The 17,819-nt window shown below is 42.7% G+C and overlaps 1 protein-coding gene across 7 annotated transcripts in view; it reads right to left on the reverse strand.

The window, feature by feature from the left end:
• FAM186B (family with sequence similarity 186 member B) overlaps positions 1-17,819 on the reverse strand; it is a 67,359-nt gene that overhangs the window by 10,888 nt on the left and 38,652 nt on the right. For 4 of the 7 annotated variants that reach the window (XM_049883042.1, XM_049883044.1, XM_049883041.1 and 1 more), the window contains one exon: positions 12,806-17,188. In XM_049883042.1, the coding sequence (XP_049738999.1) occupies positions 17,044-17,188 (145 nt within the window). In that variant the 3' untranslated portion in view covers positions 12,806-17,043. Of the gene's footprint in view, positions 1-12,035; positions 12,517-12,805; positions 17,189-17,819 lie in introns of those variants that run through there. The other 3 variants (XR_007517199.1, XR_007517200.1, XM_049883045.1) reach the window with 3 other exon arrangements.

Here is a 17,819-nt window from a genome sequence, read left to right on the forward strand (position 1 = left end):
CAGCTGATAAAAGTCTTCTATTTCTTCATCTTTGGCCCTAGTGGTTGGTGCATAAATTTGAATAATAGTCATATTAACTGGTCTTTCTTGTAGGCATATGGATATTATCCTATCACTGACAGCGTTGTACTTCAGGATACATCTTGAAACGTTCGTTTTGACAATGAATGCAACACCATTGCTCTTCAAGTTGTCATTCCCAGCATAGTAGACTATATGATTGTCCGATTCAAAATGGCCAATACCAGTCCATTTCAGCTCACTAATGCCTAGAATATCGATGTTTATGCATTCCATTTCATTTTTGATGATTTCCAATTTTCCTAGATTCATACTTCGTACATTCCAGGTTTCAGTTATTAATGGATGTTTGCAGCTGTTTCTTCTCATTTTGAGTCGTGCCACATCAGCAAATGAAGGTCCCAAAAGCTTTACTCCCTCCACGTCATTAAGGTTGACTCTACTTTGAGGAGGCAGCTCTTGCCCAATCATCTTTTGAGTGCCTTCCAACCTGGGGGGCTCATCTTCCAGTACTATATCAGACAATGTTCCGCTGCTATTCATAAGGTTTTCACTGGCTAATGCTTTTCAGAAGTAGACTGTCAGGTCCTTCTTCCTAGTCTGTCTTAGTCTGGAAGCTCTGCTGAAACCTGTCCTCCATGGGTGACCCTGCTGGTATCTGAGTACCAGTGGCATAGCTTCCAGCATCACAGGAACACGCAAGCCCCCACAGTATGACAAACTGACAGACACGTGGGGGTGAATTATGGTGTTGGTGAAGAATCTTGAATATACCATGGACTGCCAAAAGAACGAACAAATCTGTCTTAGAGGAAGTACAACCAGAATACTCCTTAGAAGCAAGGATGGTGAGACTGAGTCTTACATACTTTGGACATGTTGTCAGGAGGGATCAGTCCCTGGAGAAAGACATCGCGCTTGGCAGAGTACAGGGTCAGTGGAAAAGAAGAAGGCCCTTGACGAGGTAGATTGACACAGTGGCTACAACAATGAGCTCAAGCATAACAACGATCGTAAGGATGGCACAGGACCCAGGCAGTGTTTCATTCTGTTCTGCATGGGGTTGCTATGAGTCGGGACCGACTCGATGGCACCTAACAACAACTACATGGACTGCCAGAAGAATGAACAAATCTGTCTTGGAAGAAGTGCAGCCAGAATGCTCCTTGGAAGCAAGGATGGCTAGATTTTGTCTCAAGTAATTTGGACACGTTATCAGGAGGGCCCAGTCCCTGGAGACGGACATCATGCTTGGTAAAGTAGAGAAGTAAGCAAAAAAGAGGAAGACCTTCAACAAGATGGATTGACACAGTTGCTGCAACAATGGGCTCAAGTGTAACAATGATTGTGAGCATGGCACAGGACCGGGCAGTGTTTCATTCTGTTGTACATAGGGTCGCTTTGAGATAGAACCAACTCGAGGGCATCTAACAACAACAGCCCCAGCTCCATGGCAGTCTTGAAGATGGCAGCCACTGAAGTGTGGGACCCGGGTCCTAGAGGGAGCAAAACAGACCTTATTTGCAAATTATTGTGTTTCTCTGTTTTAACCTGAAGGATTGACACAGGCACTTATCAGTGTTTTGGCTAACATGGAACCCACTCAAGACAGAAAAGCGGTGGGCCTTGCTGGAAAGCATTATAAGGCATTCAGAAAATCCACAGCTACCTGGGGCAAAAAAATTACAGTTGAGACAGACAATGTTCTTAGTTGCCACAAGTTGATTCTGACAATTTTACAGAGTAGAACTGCTCCACAGGGTTTTCTTGGTTGTAATCTTAACGGAAGCAGATCGCCAGGCCTGTCTTCTGAGAGGTACCGCTGGGTGGGTTCAAACCACCAACGTTTAGGTTAGCAGTGAGCCCAAACTGTTCGGACACCTAGGGACCTACATATAATGGACTGCCTAAAGCCAGGAGAAAAAGCAGGGAAATTAGGGCATTCACAAGCAGGAGTGAGTCCTGGGGGATTTAGAAAATCACACACAAGTCTTGGAAATGAGGCATGCTCAGAAAAGACCTGAGAAGACCTATGCATCACCACTGGCTGATCTATATGCTCAGTAGAAGCAGGAAGTGAAGGGTGAAGCAGAATTGTAAACAGCCTGGTTAAATGTTAAAGGAGTGTCTCAGCTCAGAGCCAATCCACAAAGACTAGGAGAGGTGTTTTTTATTTTATTTTTAAAAAAGCAGGATCTCAAACATAGGCATATGCCCAATGTTCACTGCAGCATTATTCACAATAGCCAAAAAGTAGAAACAACCCAAGTGTCCATCAACAGATGAATGGATAAACAAAATGTGGTATATACATACGATGGAATATTTTTCAGCCATAAAGAGAAAGGAAGTTCTGATACATGCTAGGACATGGATGAACCTTGAAAACATTATGCTAAATGAAATGTCAGACACAAAAGGACAAGTATGATCCTACCTGCATGAAATATCTAGAATAGGCAAATACATAGAGACCAAAGACCCTCAATGAGATGGGCTGACACAGCGGCTGCAACAATGGGCTCGAACATGGCAATGATTGTGAGGATGGCACAGGATTGGGCACTGTTTCATTCTGTTGTATGTAGGGTCTCTATGAGTCAGAATTGACGGCATCTAACAACAAAGACAAGGTAGACTGGTTATGAGGAGCTGGGAGGAGGAGAGGATGGGGAGTTATTGCTTAAAGGATACTGAGTTTGTTTGGGGTGATGAAAAGTTTTGGAAATAAATAGTGGTAATGGCTGCACAGAGGAGCCCTGGTGGCATAGTGGTTAAGAGTTTGGCTGTTAACCAAAAAGGTTGGCAGTTTGAATCCACCACCCATTCCTTGGAAGCCCTGTGGGGCAGTTCTACTCTGCCCTGTAGGGTCGCTATGAGTTGGAATCAATGCAACAGCAATTGGGTTTAATGGTTGCACAACATTGTGAATATAATTAATGTCACTGAATTGTACACTTAAAAACAGTTAAAATGGCAAATTTTATGAATACTTCATCACAATTAATAAAGAAAAAAAAACACTAACAGTCAATTATACAGTATAACAGAATAACCCCTTGCCGTCAAGTTGATTCTGACTCACAGCAACCCTGTAAGACAGAGTAGAACTGTCCCATCAGGTTTCCAAAGAGCAACTGGTAGATTCAAACTGGTGACCTTGTGGTTAGCAGCCTTAGCTCTTAACCACTACGCATCAGGGCTCCGTAACCGAATAAGATGTATTATTTACAATAATAACAAAATTAACTAATCAAGAATAATCTTTACAATAAATGTGACAGATCTAGGTGCCAAAAACTGAAATGCTGTTGAAGGACACAAAAGGTAGCTTGAGTAAATGGGAAGACATACCCTATTTTCGGTAGGAAGACTCAGTATCATAAAGATGTCAGCTGGCCATAAATTAATCTATAAATTTAATACAATCTAAAAAACATACCAACAGACCACATAACCTGAATCTAAAGTTCATATGAAAGAATTCACCTCAAGAATAAATAGCAGGAACATTCTGAAAAAGGTTAATAAGGGGGGAATAGCTCTACCAGATATTAAAACATAAAAAGCTACAGCAATTAATATAATAAAATATAGGGAAAATAGCACATAGGCAATTTGATCAATAGACAGAATAGAGAGTCCAGAAATAGAGACAAAACATTTAAGAATTTAGTATATGATAAAGATAGCACTATCAGTAGGGAAAGATGGATAATACAGTAAAGGGTATTGAGACAATTGTGTAGCCACCGGGAAAAAAAGAATGTGTTATCTCTACTTCAGTCCTTACATGAAAATAAATCCATATGAATCAATTGTGGTTAAATAAATATAAAAGAGTAAAACCATAAATTTATAATGTTATAGTAGAGAAGGTATTTTTCAGAATGACACAAAATTTCCCAAGGCCGTAAAAGAGAAAGATTGAAATTCTGTCAACATAAAAATCTATAATTTCTACAGAGCAAAAACACTATAAACAAAGACAAATGACAATCTGGGGAAAATATTTGCAACTCATACCATAGACAAAGGGACTAATTTGTGTAATATATACAAAATCTCTACAAATCAATATGAAAAAGAATGGAAGTCCAATAAGAAAATGTGGTGGTTAACAGAAAAGGAAATATAAATGGCTCTTAAACATATAAAAAAAATGCTCAGCCTCACTCACAAGAAAACTGAAAATTAAAACTACATTTAGATATCATTTTTCACCTATAATTGGCAAAAAATACAAGTGTTTGAGAATATACCCTTGGCATGCTTGTGGAGAAAATAGGCACTCATACATTCCGGGGTAACTGTGTGTTGTCAATACTTGTCAGAATTGCAAATGCATATACTTTTGGATTCTATATACTTGCACACATGAAAAATAAACTATATACAAAGTTATTAACTATAGTATTGTAGCAAAAGTTTGGAAACAACCCAAACGTCCATCACTAGAGAATTAGGTAAATAAATTACAGTACATCCAGAGAGTGGGATATCATACAGCCAGGCTGAAGAGCTCTCACGAAAGGCTTTATAGGCCATTATTAAACTTTATCCTAAGAGAAATGAAAAGCCATTGAGGGGTTTTTAAGCAGGGGAATAGCATGAGGTGGGCATTTTAAATCTCTGTGGCCTAGTGTCTTAGTCATCTAGTGCTGCGGTAACAGAAGTACCACCAGTGAATGGCTTTAACAAAGAGAAGTTTATTTTCTCCCAGTCCAGTAGGCTAGAAGTGCTGGCTCCAGGGGAAGGCTTTCTCTCTGTCTCGGCTCTGGAAGAAGGTCCTTGTCATCAGTCTTCCCTTGGTCTGGGAGCATCTCAGCGAAGGAACCTCAGGTCCAGAGGATGTGCTCTGCTCCTGGCACTATGAAGTCCCCCTGATTTTCTGCTTGCTTCTCTCTTTTGTATCTCTTAAGAAACTATCTAATCTTGTAGTCCTCATCAATATAACTGCCACTAATCCATCTCATTACATCATAGTGATAGGATTTACAACACATAGGGAAATCACATCAGAAGATAAAATAGTAGACAATCATACAAGGGAATCATGATCTAGCCAAGTTGACAGATATTTTTGGGGGACACAATTCGATCCATGACAACTAGTATGGAGCACAGATTTAAAGAGTAAAACTAGGGGCAGTGAGACCAATTGGTGGCTTAAGTTAGGATAGTCACTGAGGTGGTGGAAACAGGTAAGATGTAGATTCGATAGGACTTGGTGATAGACTGGATGTAGGAATGCAAGAAAGGAGGCATGGATGACTGGTTCCTGATTTAGGCAATGGATGGAGAGTGATGGTTATGCACTGAGATAGGAAGCACAAGTGGAGAAGCCGGTGTGTGGGGGGTGAGAAGGAAAGATGACGAGTCTGAATTTGAATGAATTGAATTGAGGGTACCAGTGGGAAACTATTTGAGATGTTTGGTTGGGTGTTAGGATATATAACTCTATGGCTCAGGAGAGAGATTGGAATTGGGAATAGATTTGGGCATCATCATCAAATAGCTAATGTTTGAAGCCATGACGGGGGAGGATGAAGTCATCTTGGAATATCTGTCACAGGAGGAGAGGAGAGAATCCAGGTACCGGAGTGACCCCTAGAGAACCCAGGCAGAAGATAATGAGCTCCTAGAGGAGATAGAGGAGTGTGGGGAAGGTAGGAAGGAAACAAAGAGTACCACGTCACAGAAGCCAAAGGAAGAATGCAGGAGAGTTTGACTGTCTGTCACTTGTTTGTAACATCTTTGGAGACATAAACTGGGTTGTATTTTTCTTTGTTTTTTTCCCCCCATCTGTCCTACCCTTGCCTTCAATCAGCACAAGATTTTGCACGTAATAAATACATCTGTGAACAAACAAGGGCACGAGGGAGTTGATCCAATGATAGTTGGTTACTTATACCCTTTTAGTGCAAACTTTCATATTGCCCCTCTAATTGGGCTCTTGTATCCATTCTGTAGATTCTCCATGTTGCCAAAGCTACCTTTGTAAAATACAGATCTGGTACTACCACTCCCCTCCTCACAAATTATCAGGGACTCTCCACTGCCTACAGAGGAGAGTACTCTGCTTGGTCTTCAAGCCCATCCCAAATCAATCCCAGACCAGCTCATCTCCTACCATACCTAGGTTCTGCTGCACTGACCACTTTCCTTTCCATAAACACACTCTATACTTACAGTGTTCAATTCCCTCAGATTTCCCCACTCCTGCCACCTGTGGGAGTTCTACCCACCCTTCAACATACTGTTGAAATCCTATGTAGCCCTGAAGGCCTTCCCAGACCTTTTCTGCAGTGAACATTTCCTTCCTCTGTTCTCATGTCACTTTGTGCCTCACTTACAACACTTGCCCTGTACTAAGTTATATGTGTCAGCTCTGCACTATTTACTTCTCTCTCCCCCACACTGGAGCGTTAGGAGGGATTGTGTCCCATTGTCATCACCACACATCCAGCACCTAGCACAGCGCACTCAGACAATAATTATCGAGTGAGTGGATGGATGAATCAATGGATGGATTGTGAGTCCTTGGAGGGCAAGAACCTTGTTCTACTAACCTCTCCAGTGCTTTGCATAGTATGTTTGCAATGAGATCCTTGAAAGTTTGTTTTATTCACTTTTCTACCCACACAGCATGCACAGCATGACACCACAGTAAGTGCTCAATAAATGTTTAAGAAATAAATAAATGAATAATGATTCATTTAATTTGCTCTCAGCAGCCTCCTGAGAGACCAACAGCTTTGACAAACAATGTTTCATGAGTGCTCCTGCCACCTCTGACAGGCTGCCTTTGCAGGCCAGTGACAAGCCTTGTCATGTAAACATGGCTGTACCGAGGGATTGTGAAGTGTGGCAGACAGACCGCAGTATGGCTGTCATGGTGGTTAAGCATTTAACACAATGAGACGTGGCTCTCCAGGCAGAAACACAGCCCGGAAGAAGCCTCAGAGGCAAGAGCAGCTCAACTAAGGAAAGAAGGGATCATCTACTCTTAAGAGAAAAGTCTGATTTGATTCCTAATTTTTTTTTTTTTTTATGTGCATAGCCCTCTGTGCTGGGGGTGACTAAAGCTGTGAAGGCAACTGGGCACCTGCTCTTAAAGAGTTTAAGGCCTGGTGGGGCTGAGAACAGGCCCATCAGTTATCCTGGAGCAAAGGCGAGATTGGCCAGTGCTGGAAGAGAGCCCCCAGGAAGGAGGGGGGTCTCGGGGAAGATTAGGGGGCGGCTTCATGGGGAGAGGTAACATTTGAGCTAGTCTACTAAGCTTTCCTGAATGCAATGAAAATTATTGCAATAGCTTTAACTGGTCTTCCTGCTTCCCCCTCCTGGTGTTCGACCTGTTCTCATTCTGTGGCCAGAGGGATGCTGTTGAAGTGTAGGTTAGATTATGTTGCTTTTCTCCTTAAAATTCTGCAATGGCTCCCTATTTCATGTAGAGTAAAAATGAAAGTCCTTACAATGGCCTACTAGGCTTTATGTGCTCTATCCCCCAGTCACCTCTCCAGCATCTTCCTTCCGTCCTCCTACTCACTGTACCACGCCAGCCACGCAGGCCACTCTACTGTTCTGTGAAAATGCCAGGCATGCTCCTGCCTCAGGCTGTTCCCTCTGCCTGGCACACTTTTCCCCCAAGATATCTCTATGGCTTTCCTCCTCACCTCCTTCAAGTTTTCATTCAAATGTCACCTTCTGTGGAAACAATCCAAATGTCCATCGACAGATAAATGGATAAACAAAATGTGACACATACATACAATGGAATATTACTCAGCCATAAAGGGAAATGAAATCCATGCTACAACACGGATGAACTCTGAAAACATTATGCTAAGCAAAGTCAGTCACAAAAGGACAAATGTTGTATGATCCCACTTACATGAAATATCTAGAATAGGCAAATGGATAGAGACCACAGTTTATTAATGGTTACCAGGGGCAGGAGAAAGGAGCCCTGGTGGTGCAGTGGTTAAGCACTCAGCTGCTAACTGAAAGGTGGGTGGTTCGAACCTACCAGCCACTCCATGGGAGAAGGCTGTGGCTGCCTGCTTCCATAAAGATTACGTCTTGGAAACCCTGGGCCAGTTCTACTCTGTTCTGTAGGGTCGCTATGAGTCAGAGGAATCAACTCAATGGCAACAGGTTAGGTAGGGGTGGGAGGAAGGGGGAGAGGGGAGTCATTGTTTTGGAAGCACTGAGTGTCTGTTTATGGTGATGGAAAATTTGGCAACGAATATTGGTGATGGTTGCACCGCATAATTAATGTAGCTGATGTCACTAAAGTGCATAGGTGAAAAATGTTAAACTGGTGTTACGGATTGAATTGTGACCCCCCAAAATGGGTATCTGCTTGGCTAGGCCCAGATTCCCAGTATTGTATGATTGTGCACCATTTTGTCATCTGATGTAATTTTCCAACGTGTTCTAAGTCCTACCTCTATGATGTTGATGAAGTAGGATTAGCAGCAGTTATGTTAATGAGGCAAGACTCAATCTACAAGGTTAGGTTGTGTCTTAAGCCAATCACTTTTGAGATATAAAAGAGAGAAGCAAGAAGAGAGACATGGGGACCTCATACCACCAAGAAACAAGAGCCAGGAGTACCCGTCCTTTGGATTCAGGGACCGCGCACTGAGAAGCTTCTAGGCCAGGGGAAGATTAATGACAAAGATCTTACCCCAGAGCCAACAGAGAAAAGACTTCCCCTGGAGCTGGCGCCCTGAATTCAGACTTCTAGCCTCCTAGACTGTGAGAAAATAAATTTCTCTTTGTTAAAGCTATCCACCTGTAGTATTTCTGTTATAGCAGCACTAGGCATCTAAGACAATGACAAATATGTTACATATATTTTTATAACAACAATTAAAAAAAATTGCTTAGGCAAAAAAAAAAAAAAAGTCACCTCAGTGAGGCCTTCCGTGACCTCTCTATTTTAAATTGTAATTGCTGCATTCTGGCACGTTGTCCCTCTTTTAAAATTTGCTTTTCTCTCTAACACCTTTTTACCATCTGACATGGTATGTATTTTACTAATTTATTTTTGTTTGTTGCCTGACTCTCCCCAGTAGAATGTAAGCTCCATGAAAGCACTTTTTAAAAAAATCTATTCTATTCAGTACTGCATCCCTGACACCTAGAACAGAGCCTAGTATTGGGTGTCCAGTAGACGTTCGTTGAATAAATGAATGAGGACATGCATATGTTTGGGGAAGTCTGCAGGAAGGTTCTCCTGGTAGAAGGTTCTCCTGGTAGAAGGTTCTCCTGGTAGAAGGTTCTCCTGGCAGAGTGCCTAAACAATGGTTGCCTGAAGAATCATTTGCAAGGACAGATCTCTGAACTGCAGAGCTGAGGATGTGGTGGGGGTGGGAAACAACCCTAGGCTGAGGAAGAGAAGACTCTGGCTGGCCACTACCAACTGCCTGCAGAATCCAGATGTCCACAGGGTGGGTCAGGAATCCCTTGTCTCTTTCCCCTACCTTTGGCAGACTTACTCTACACATCAAGCCAACCATCTTCTCAGACAAATCCCACCCCATTTCAGTTGTATCCATCTTTTCAGTAGTTCTATACTTTTAATTCCATCTATCCTTATCTTTTTATAAGGATAAAAAAGAAAAAAAAAATTTTTTTTTCTTTTTTATCCTTATCCAGGCCAGCTGAAGCCCTTTAAACAAGCACTTTGCTGCCTCCTTGTGGTTCCTGTGGTGAAGGCATGCTCTTCCAGAAACTGAGACAACAGGGGCCTACACAGGAATTCTTGGAAAGGGGGCTTCAAGAGAGAGGTGGAAGACAAACCTGCGTCTTCTTGAGCCCATGGTGGCTCTGAATTATTGACATCTGCCACCCTCACACAGACACTGCAGCCAAGAGCAATGACCATCTTCTCCAGCCCTGACAGGTGCCAGCTGAACTCAGACTTTGGTGATCTCTGGGGAAAGAATTTGAGGCAATAGATTCCAGAGCCTGCCTTGAGTGGTCTTCAGGTCAGCGACCAGTATGTCCAGCCTCCATCTACTCTCAATTCAAAGCATAGTCTTTGAGGGATGATGAAGTCACACCAGGCAGTGTGTGCAAAGAGGGGATGGGATGGATGTCACACAAGAGGGAGGGGTAGGGGCTGTGAAGAACTGGAGAGCCCATACTCTATCGAAAGGATGCTGCTCAGTTGAGCCACTGTAGTTCCAGCCAATTGTTGTTTTTTCAGGTAACAGAAACCTACCTAAGCTAATATCAGCCTCCAAAGGGGGACTGTTTTAGAATGCTACTCAGTTATGTTGTGGACCCTTAAGGCAGGGATATAGCTGGACCTCAGGAACCATCTGGCTGGAAAAGTTTCTGATGAGAAGACTACTTTATTTCTTAATTTTCTCTGTAATTTTTTCTTTCTGATTGCTTTCAAGCTTTGGTTTTCAGTTTTCTCTTATCTTTTTGGTTTTTAGCAGTTTGCCTGTGATATGCTTAGGTATGTTTTTCTTTGTATTTTCTTACTTGGGCCCTCTGAGTTTCTTGCATCTGTGGTTTATTGTCTTTTGTGGTGCGATGCATCGCTTTTGTTGGCTTTTCTAGCCATGGTCTTCTAACTCCCACCAAATGACTGGGCAGGACTGTGCAAATAGGGTAATTGTGGCCCACCAAAGGGTTTGGTCAGTCTTTCCATCCCACTGGGCTTTAGGTGAGCCATCCCAGATGCAGGAGAGAGAGGATCCCACCACCACTAAGGAAGAACAGCCAGGAGTGGAGAGCACGTCCTTTGGGTCCAGGATCTCTGTGCTGAGAAGCTCCTGGAACCAGGAGACAGAGGAAGAGAGATGTGGTGGCAGAGAAACAACAGCAGGAGACAGCATGTTGGGCTTCCTGGCCCATGGAGCAAGAAAGCTGAGTGCCTTTGGGCAGGAGGCTTGCTGGCAGAGTCGAGTGCCTCTGGGCACTTATTGGCAGGGCTAAAAGAGCTTTGTAATACTTGCCTGAGCTGAGGGCCAGAGAGAGGCATACCTTGGCCTGTTGATCTTGATTCTCTTTCCCCCTTGTGAAGTTAGAGGTCAGACACTGCCCCCATGCCATTTTTACATCTTTCATTAATTCTGGAAAATTCTCAGGATTATCTCTTTAAATTTTTCTTCTGCCCCATTTTGTCTACGGTCTCCTTCTGGGAGTTTAGTTACATATATTGTAGACTATTTGGTATTGTCCCATACCTTTTGGGTGCTCAATTTGGGTGTGCTGTTTGTTTTTACTTTTTTTGGCTACAATTTGAGTAATTTCTGTTGACTTATCTTCAAGTTCATTGATTATTTCCTCTGCTTTTGTCCAGTGCACTGATAATCAACCTGCTGAAGGAATTCTTCACCTCTAATATTATGGTTTCCACTTCTAGCATGTCCAGTGAATTCTTTTTTATAATTTTCTACTCTCTGCTCAAATTCCCTATCTTTAATGCATGTTACCCATCTTTGTCACTAGACCAGGTCCTTTAACATATTAACTATAGCTATTTCAAAGTCCCCAGTGATAGTTACATCTCAGCCATATCCACCTCAGGTCATAGAGTCATGCTCCTCTTTTTTCTGATTTCTTCCCTCCCTGGCTCTTTGACTGGGTTGTTTTCAAAAGGATTTTCTCTCTTCCACCTCATCAAGGCCTTCTTGAAGGTCACAGTTAGAACTAAAGTAGACTCTTCCCTCATGTCTCCTTCTACATTAGTGTTGGTTCCTCATCTTGGAGGCCCCTGAGGCCATGGTCATGCAAGCAGAGCTATGGCCAACCCCCAAATCTGTCTTGGAGAAATACTCCAAGAAATAATACTTCCTGTGCCTTGGCTTCCCTAAGGTTTTTTTTGGGGGGGGTGGGGTGGGATGGGGTGGGGCGGAGGCAATGTTTTGTTTGACCAGATACATCAACTTTGCTCTGAAAAAAATGGGACTTGGGTATTATATCCGAGAACCTCATCACAAGAAAAACACTGTATATATATACACATAAAACAAACAAAAAAACCCATACATACATACAACTGGTGTATGTATATATACCACTTGCTGGTCAACTCTGACTCATGGTGACGCCATGTGTTTCAGAGTGGAACTATGCCCCATAGAGTTTTCAATGGCTGTGACCTTTCAGAAGTAGATCTCCAGGCCTTTCTTCTGAGGCACCTCTGGGTAGATTCAAACTGCCAACCCTTTGGTTAGTAGCCAAACATTTAACTGTTTGCATCACCCAGGGACTCCAATGTGTATACACACACACACACATAAGTATACATACACATATCTCCATGGTTTTCAACTCTCTTTGCTTCACGTCTCAGCCCATCCAGGCCTTCTTTGCCTTCAAGGAGGTGAAATCGTTGACAAAGCAGGAGAAGAATCTGTCAGGCACTCTGCTTGACAGGGAGCCTGCTAGAGAACGTCCAGAGAGTCGAAGTCCTCCATCATCAGAGCAGGCTTAGCCACTAGGTACCTGAAGCACAGTGCCAAAGGTCTATGAAAACATATGAAACCTTTAAAATGTTATTGGTGCCAAAATACAAAAAAAAAAGTAAAAAATAAAAATAGTATCAAATGCTTATAAAATATAATGTTGTTAGTTTCGTTCACTGTCAAATTTAATATTCAAAATATTCTCATTACATTTATAAAACTTATTAAATTTGTCTCTGTGCACGATGCTTGCTAAGAAGCCACAGCCACCTACACATTAACTAACTTACTCATAATTGAATAATTTCCAAAGCAAAGTTACAAAAATCCTTTCAAACTATTTACAGCAATAAATTTAACGTGAGGACATGTTAATATGTCAGATATGAGAGGGGTGAGGTGCCTAAAAAGAATGAGCCTGGGGTCTGGGAGGCTGGAAATGGCCCTGCCCTGGACTGCCACAGCTGCCCTCTGTGCCAGCTGTGTGACCTGCATCAGGACTGCCTCTCACCTTTTGCGCCTCACCAGGATGGCACAGGACCAGGCAGTGTTTCGTTCTGTTGTACACAGAGTTGCTATGAGTCGGAACCGACTTAACGGCACCTAACAACAACAACAACAAGGCGTTCCTGTGGTATCTTAAGACATGGCCCAGAAACCAAATCCTGCCCTGACATCATCCCACGGCCAGCTGTTCACCCCCCACATCTCCTTTCTAGAGTCTCAACCTTGACTTGGAAGCAAAGATGGGTGCCCATCCTAAGAAACCAAATCACTGGACTGGATTCTCTTGAGGACAGCCATCATTTCTTCCTTTTTTATTGTTGTAAAAAGATACATAATACAACATTTACCAATTCAACACTTCACATAAACTAAAACCAAGCCCAGTGCCGTCGAGTCGATTCCAACTCATAGCGACCCTATAGGACAGAGTAGAACTGCTCTGTAGAGTTTCCAAGAAGCGCCTGGCGGATCTGAACTGCCGACCCTTAGGTTAGCAGCTGTAGCACTTGACCACTACGCCACCAGGGTTTCCACTTTTCACGTATATACAGTAATTTGTTGTTGTTAGGTGTCGTCAAGTCAGTTCTGACTCATAGCAACACTGTGTACAACAGAATGAAACACGGCCTGGTCCTGCGCCATCCTTACAATCATTGTTATGCTTGACTTCATTGTTGTAGCCACTGTGTCAGTCCACCTCGTTGAGGGTCTTCCTTTTTTCCGCTGACCCTGTACTTTACCAAGCATGATGTCCTTCTCCAGGGACTGATCCCTCCTGACAACATGTCCAAAGTACGTAAGGTGCAGTCTTGCCATCCTTCCTTCTAAGGAGCGTTCTGGTTGGACTTCTTCCAGGACAGATTTGTTTGTTCTTTTGGCAGTCCATGGTATATTCAATATTCTTTGCCAACACCACACTTCAAAGGCATCAATTCTTCTTCAGTCTTCCTTATTCATTGTCCAGCTTTCACATGCATATGATGCAATTGAAAATACCATGGCTTGGGTCAGGTGCACCTTAGTCTTCAAGGTAACATCTTGGCTCTTCAACACTTTAAAAAGGTCCTTTGCAGCACATTTACCCAAAGCAATGCATTGTTTGATTTCTTGACTGCTGCTCCCATGGGTGTTGATTTTGGATCCAAGTAAAATGAAATCCTTGACAACTTCAATCTTTTCTCCGTTTATCATGATGTTGCTCATTGGTCCAGTTGTGAGGATTTTTGTTTTATGTTGAGGTGTAATCCATACTGAAGGCTGTGGTCTCTGATCTTCATTAGTAAGTGCTTCAAGTCCTCTTCATTTTCAGCAAGCAAGGTTGTGTCATCTGCATATCACAGGTTATTAACGAGTCTTCCCCCAATCCTGATGCCCTGTTCTTCTTCATATAGTCCATCTTCTCAGCTTATCTGATCAACATATGTATGGTGAAAGGCTACAACCCTGACCCACACCTTTCCTGACTTTAAACCAATCAGTATCCCCTTGTTCTGTCCGAACAACTCCCTCTTGATCTATGTAAAGTTTCCTCATGATCACAATTAAGTGTTCTGGAATTCCCATTCTTCGCAATATTATCCATAATTGTTATGATCCACACAGTCGAGTGCCTTCGCATAGTCAATAAAACACAGGTAAACATCCTTCTGGTATTCTCTGCTTTCAGCCAGGATCCATCTGACCTCAGCAATGATATCCCTGGTTCCACGTCCTCTTCTGGAACTGGCCTGAATTTCTGGCAGTTCCCTGTCGATATACTGCTACAGCCGTTTTTGAATGATCTTCAGCAAAATTTTGCTTGCGTGTGATATTAATGATATTGTTCAATAATTTCCACATTCAGTTGGATCACCTTTCTTGGGAATAGGCATAAATATGGATCTCTTCCAGTCAGTTAGCCAGGAAGCTGTCTTCCATATTTCTTAGCACAGATGAGTAAGCACCTCCAGCGCTGCATCTGTTTGTTGAAACATCTCAATTGATACTTCGTCAGTTCATGGAGCCTTGTTTTTTGCCAATGCCTTCAGAGCAGCTTGGACTTACTCCTTCAGTACCATCAGTTCCTGATCATATGCCACCTCTTGAAATGGCTGAACACCGACTAATTCTTTTTGGTATAATGACTCTGTATTCCTTCTATCTTCTTTTGATGCTTCCTGCGTCATTTAATATTTTCCCCATAGAATCCTTCACTATCGCAACTCGAGGCTTGAATTTTTTCCTCAGCTCTTTCAGCTTGAGCAAAGCTGAGCGTGTTCTTTCCTTTTGGTTTTCTATCTCCAGGTCTTTGCTTATTTCATTATAATACTTTGTCTTCTTGAGGCGCCCTTTGAAATCTTTTGTTCAGTTCTTTTACTTCTTCATTTCTTCCTTTTGCTTTAGCTGCTTGATGTTCGTGAGAAAGTTTCAGAGTCTCCTCTGACATCCATGTTGGTCTTTTCTTTCTTTCCTGTCTTTTCAATGACCTCTTGCTTCATGGATGATGCCCTTGATGTCGTTCCACAACTCGTCTGGTCTTCAGTCACTAATGTTCAGTGCGTCAAATCTATCCTTGAGATATGGTCTCTAAATTCAGGTGGGATATGGTCATATTTTGGCTCTTGTGGACTTGCTCTGATTTTCTTCAGTTTCAGCTTAAACTTGCATATGAGCAATTGATGGTCTGTTCCACAGTCTTGTTCTGCCTGATGGTACTGAGCTTTTCCATTGTCTCTTTCCGCAGATGTAGTCAATTTGATTCCTGTGTGTTCCATCTGGTGAGGTCCATGTGTATAGTCGCTGTTTATGTTGGTGATAAAAGGTATTTGTAATGAAGAAGTCGTTGGTCTTGCAAAATTCTATATTTTGATCTCTGGCATTATTTCTATCACCAAGGCTGTATTTTCCAACCACCGATCTTTCTTTGTTTCCAACTTTCGCATTCTAATCACCAGTAATTATCAGTGCATCCTGATTGCATGTTCCATCAATTAATATACAGTAATTTAGTGACACCGATTACATTACATTAAACATGTTGTACAGCCATCACCAATATCCACTGCCAAATTTTCTGTCACTATAAACAGACACTCAGTGCTTCCTAAATAACGAGTCTCTCTTTCGACAGGGGTCATTGCTTATTTGACTTTTTTTTATTATACCTCGTCCCTAGGCAAGGTCTGGCTGGATGAGTGGAGACTGAGTGATAGACCTGGCGGATAGCTGTTTGGGTAACAGCGAGGGTGGGAAGGTGCTACATAAGTGCTAGCTGAATGAATTAACCAAAATAGTGTCTTTACTGTATTGATCAGCCGATTGCAGAGATGGATGCCTTAGCTACCATCTAGATCTGAAGCCTCCACGTCTCCATTTCTTCCACTCTTGCCTCCCACCCAGGGATGCCTGGCTCTGACTTGTATCCCGTGTCTCCTTTTGTTTTTATCTTCTGAGTGTTCGTGCTCATCATCTGCATTATCAGTTATTTATTTGTCCATGTTTTGATTACACGAAGAGTACTGACGCCTGGCTAGTCCCTGGGTAGGGTAAATGGTTAATGCACTTGGCTGCTAACAGGAAAGTTGGAGGTTTGAGTCCACCCAGGTGCCTCAGGAGGAAGGCCTCACAATCTACTTCCAAAAAATCAGCCATTGAAAACCCTATGGAGCACAGTCCTATTCTGACACACATGGGGCTGCCATGAGTTAGAGTTGACAACTGTTTTTTTCATTGACACCTACTATGTGCCAGGCACTAATTATGACCATCTTGGCTCCCTGGTTCCCAAAGGACAGAGACAACACTTGGGAAATCTTTTCAGACTGGTGCCTAGTTCAGCGTCTAGATGGTACTGGACCTAGTTCCAGAAATGAACCAGGAGGTGTGGGTTTCAGAAATGAAACAGAAAATTGTAAAAACAAACAAACCTCTATTTTATTAAAAATGTACAGTTTGGGGACTGAAGGAGGGAAGTAATGTTTCTCAAAGTTCTAGGACCACTTAGCAACACCCAGTGTCTGTTTAAAGGCACCCAATGGGCACCTGCATTTGTAACAAGCTTCCCATGTGATTTTTAGTCACCCTGAAGTTTGAGAATCACTGGCTATGGGATAGGGTTTGGACTGGTACTGTCTTGGTCCTTCTGCTTTTTTAGGGTTCCAGGCAGGGAATCGCTGGATTTTTTGTGTACAAGCTCAGCTGACTCATCTGTGGATTCCTGGCTTTCCTTCCTTTGGGTTGTTGAGGCACTGAAAGAGTTAATACAGTTACAGGTGGAGGAGCAGCCAGGGAATGTGAGCACCCATTCAGCCCACCCAAGAGCCTCCCTGGTCATCTCTGAAAGACAAGCCCCGAGCTGGGCCAGAGGTGACCCGGACATGGAACTGCTTAACTCAACATTTCTGCCAAGTCCTGGAGACTGTGCTTCTCTTCTTATGAATCCTCCCTCTTTTTTTTTTAATTTTTATTGTGCTTTAAGTGAAAGTTTACAAATCAAGTTAGTCTCTCATACAAAAATTTATGTACACCTTGCTATATACTCCTAGTTATTCTCCCCCTAATGAGACAGCACACTCCTTCTCTCCAGTCTCCATTTTTGTGTCCATTCGGCCAGCCCCTAACCACCTCTGCCCTCTCATCTCCCCTCTAGACAGGAGATGCCCACATAGTCTCATGTGTCTACTTGATCCAAGGAGCTCACTCCCTACCAGTATCATTTTCTATCCCATAGTCCTGTCCAATCCCTGTCTGAAGAGTTGGCTTTGGGAATGGTTCTAGTCTTGGGCTAACAGAAGGTCTGGGGACCATGACCTCCAGGGTCCTTCTAGTCTCCGTCAGACCATTAAGTCTGGTCTTTTTATGAGAATTTGAGGTCTGCAT

This window comes from Elephas maximus, chromosome 4 (genome assembly GCF_024166365.1).
Source record: "Elephas maximus indicus isolate mEleMax1 chromosome 4, mEleMax1 primary haplotype, whole genome shotgun sequence".
NCBI classification, from domain to species: Eukaryota; Metazoa; Chordata; class Mammalia; order Proboscidea; family Elephantidae; genus Elephas; species Elephas maximus.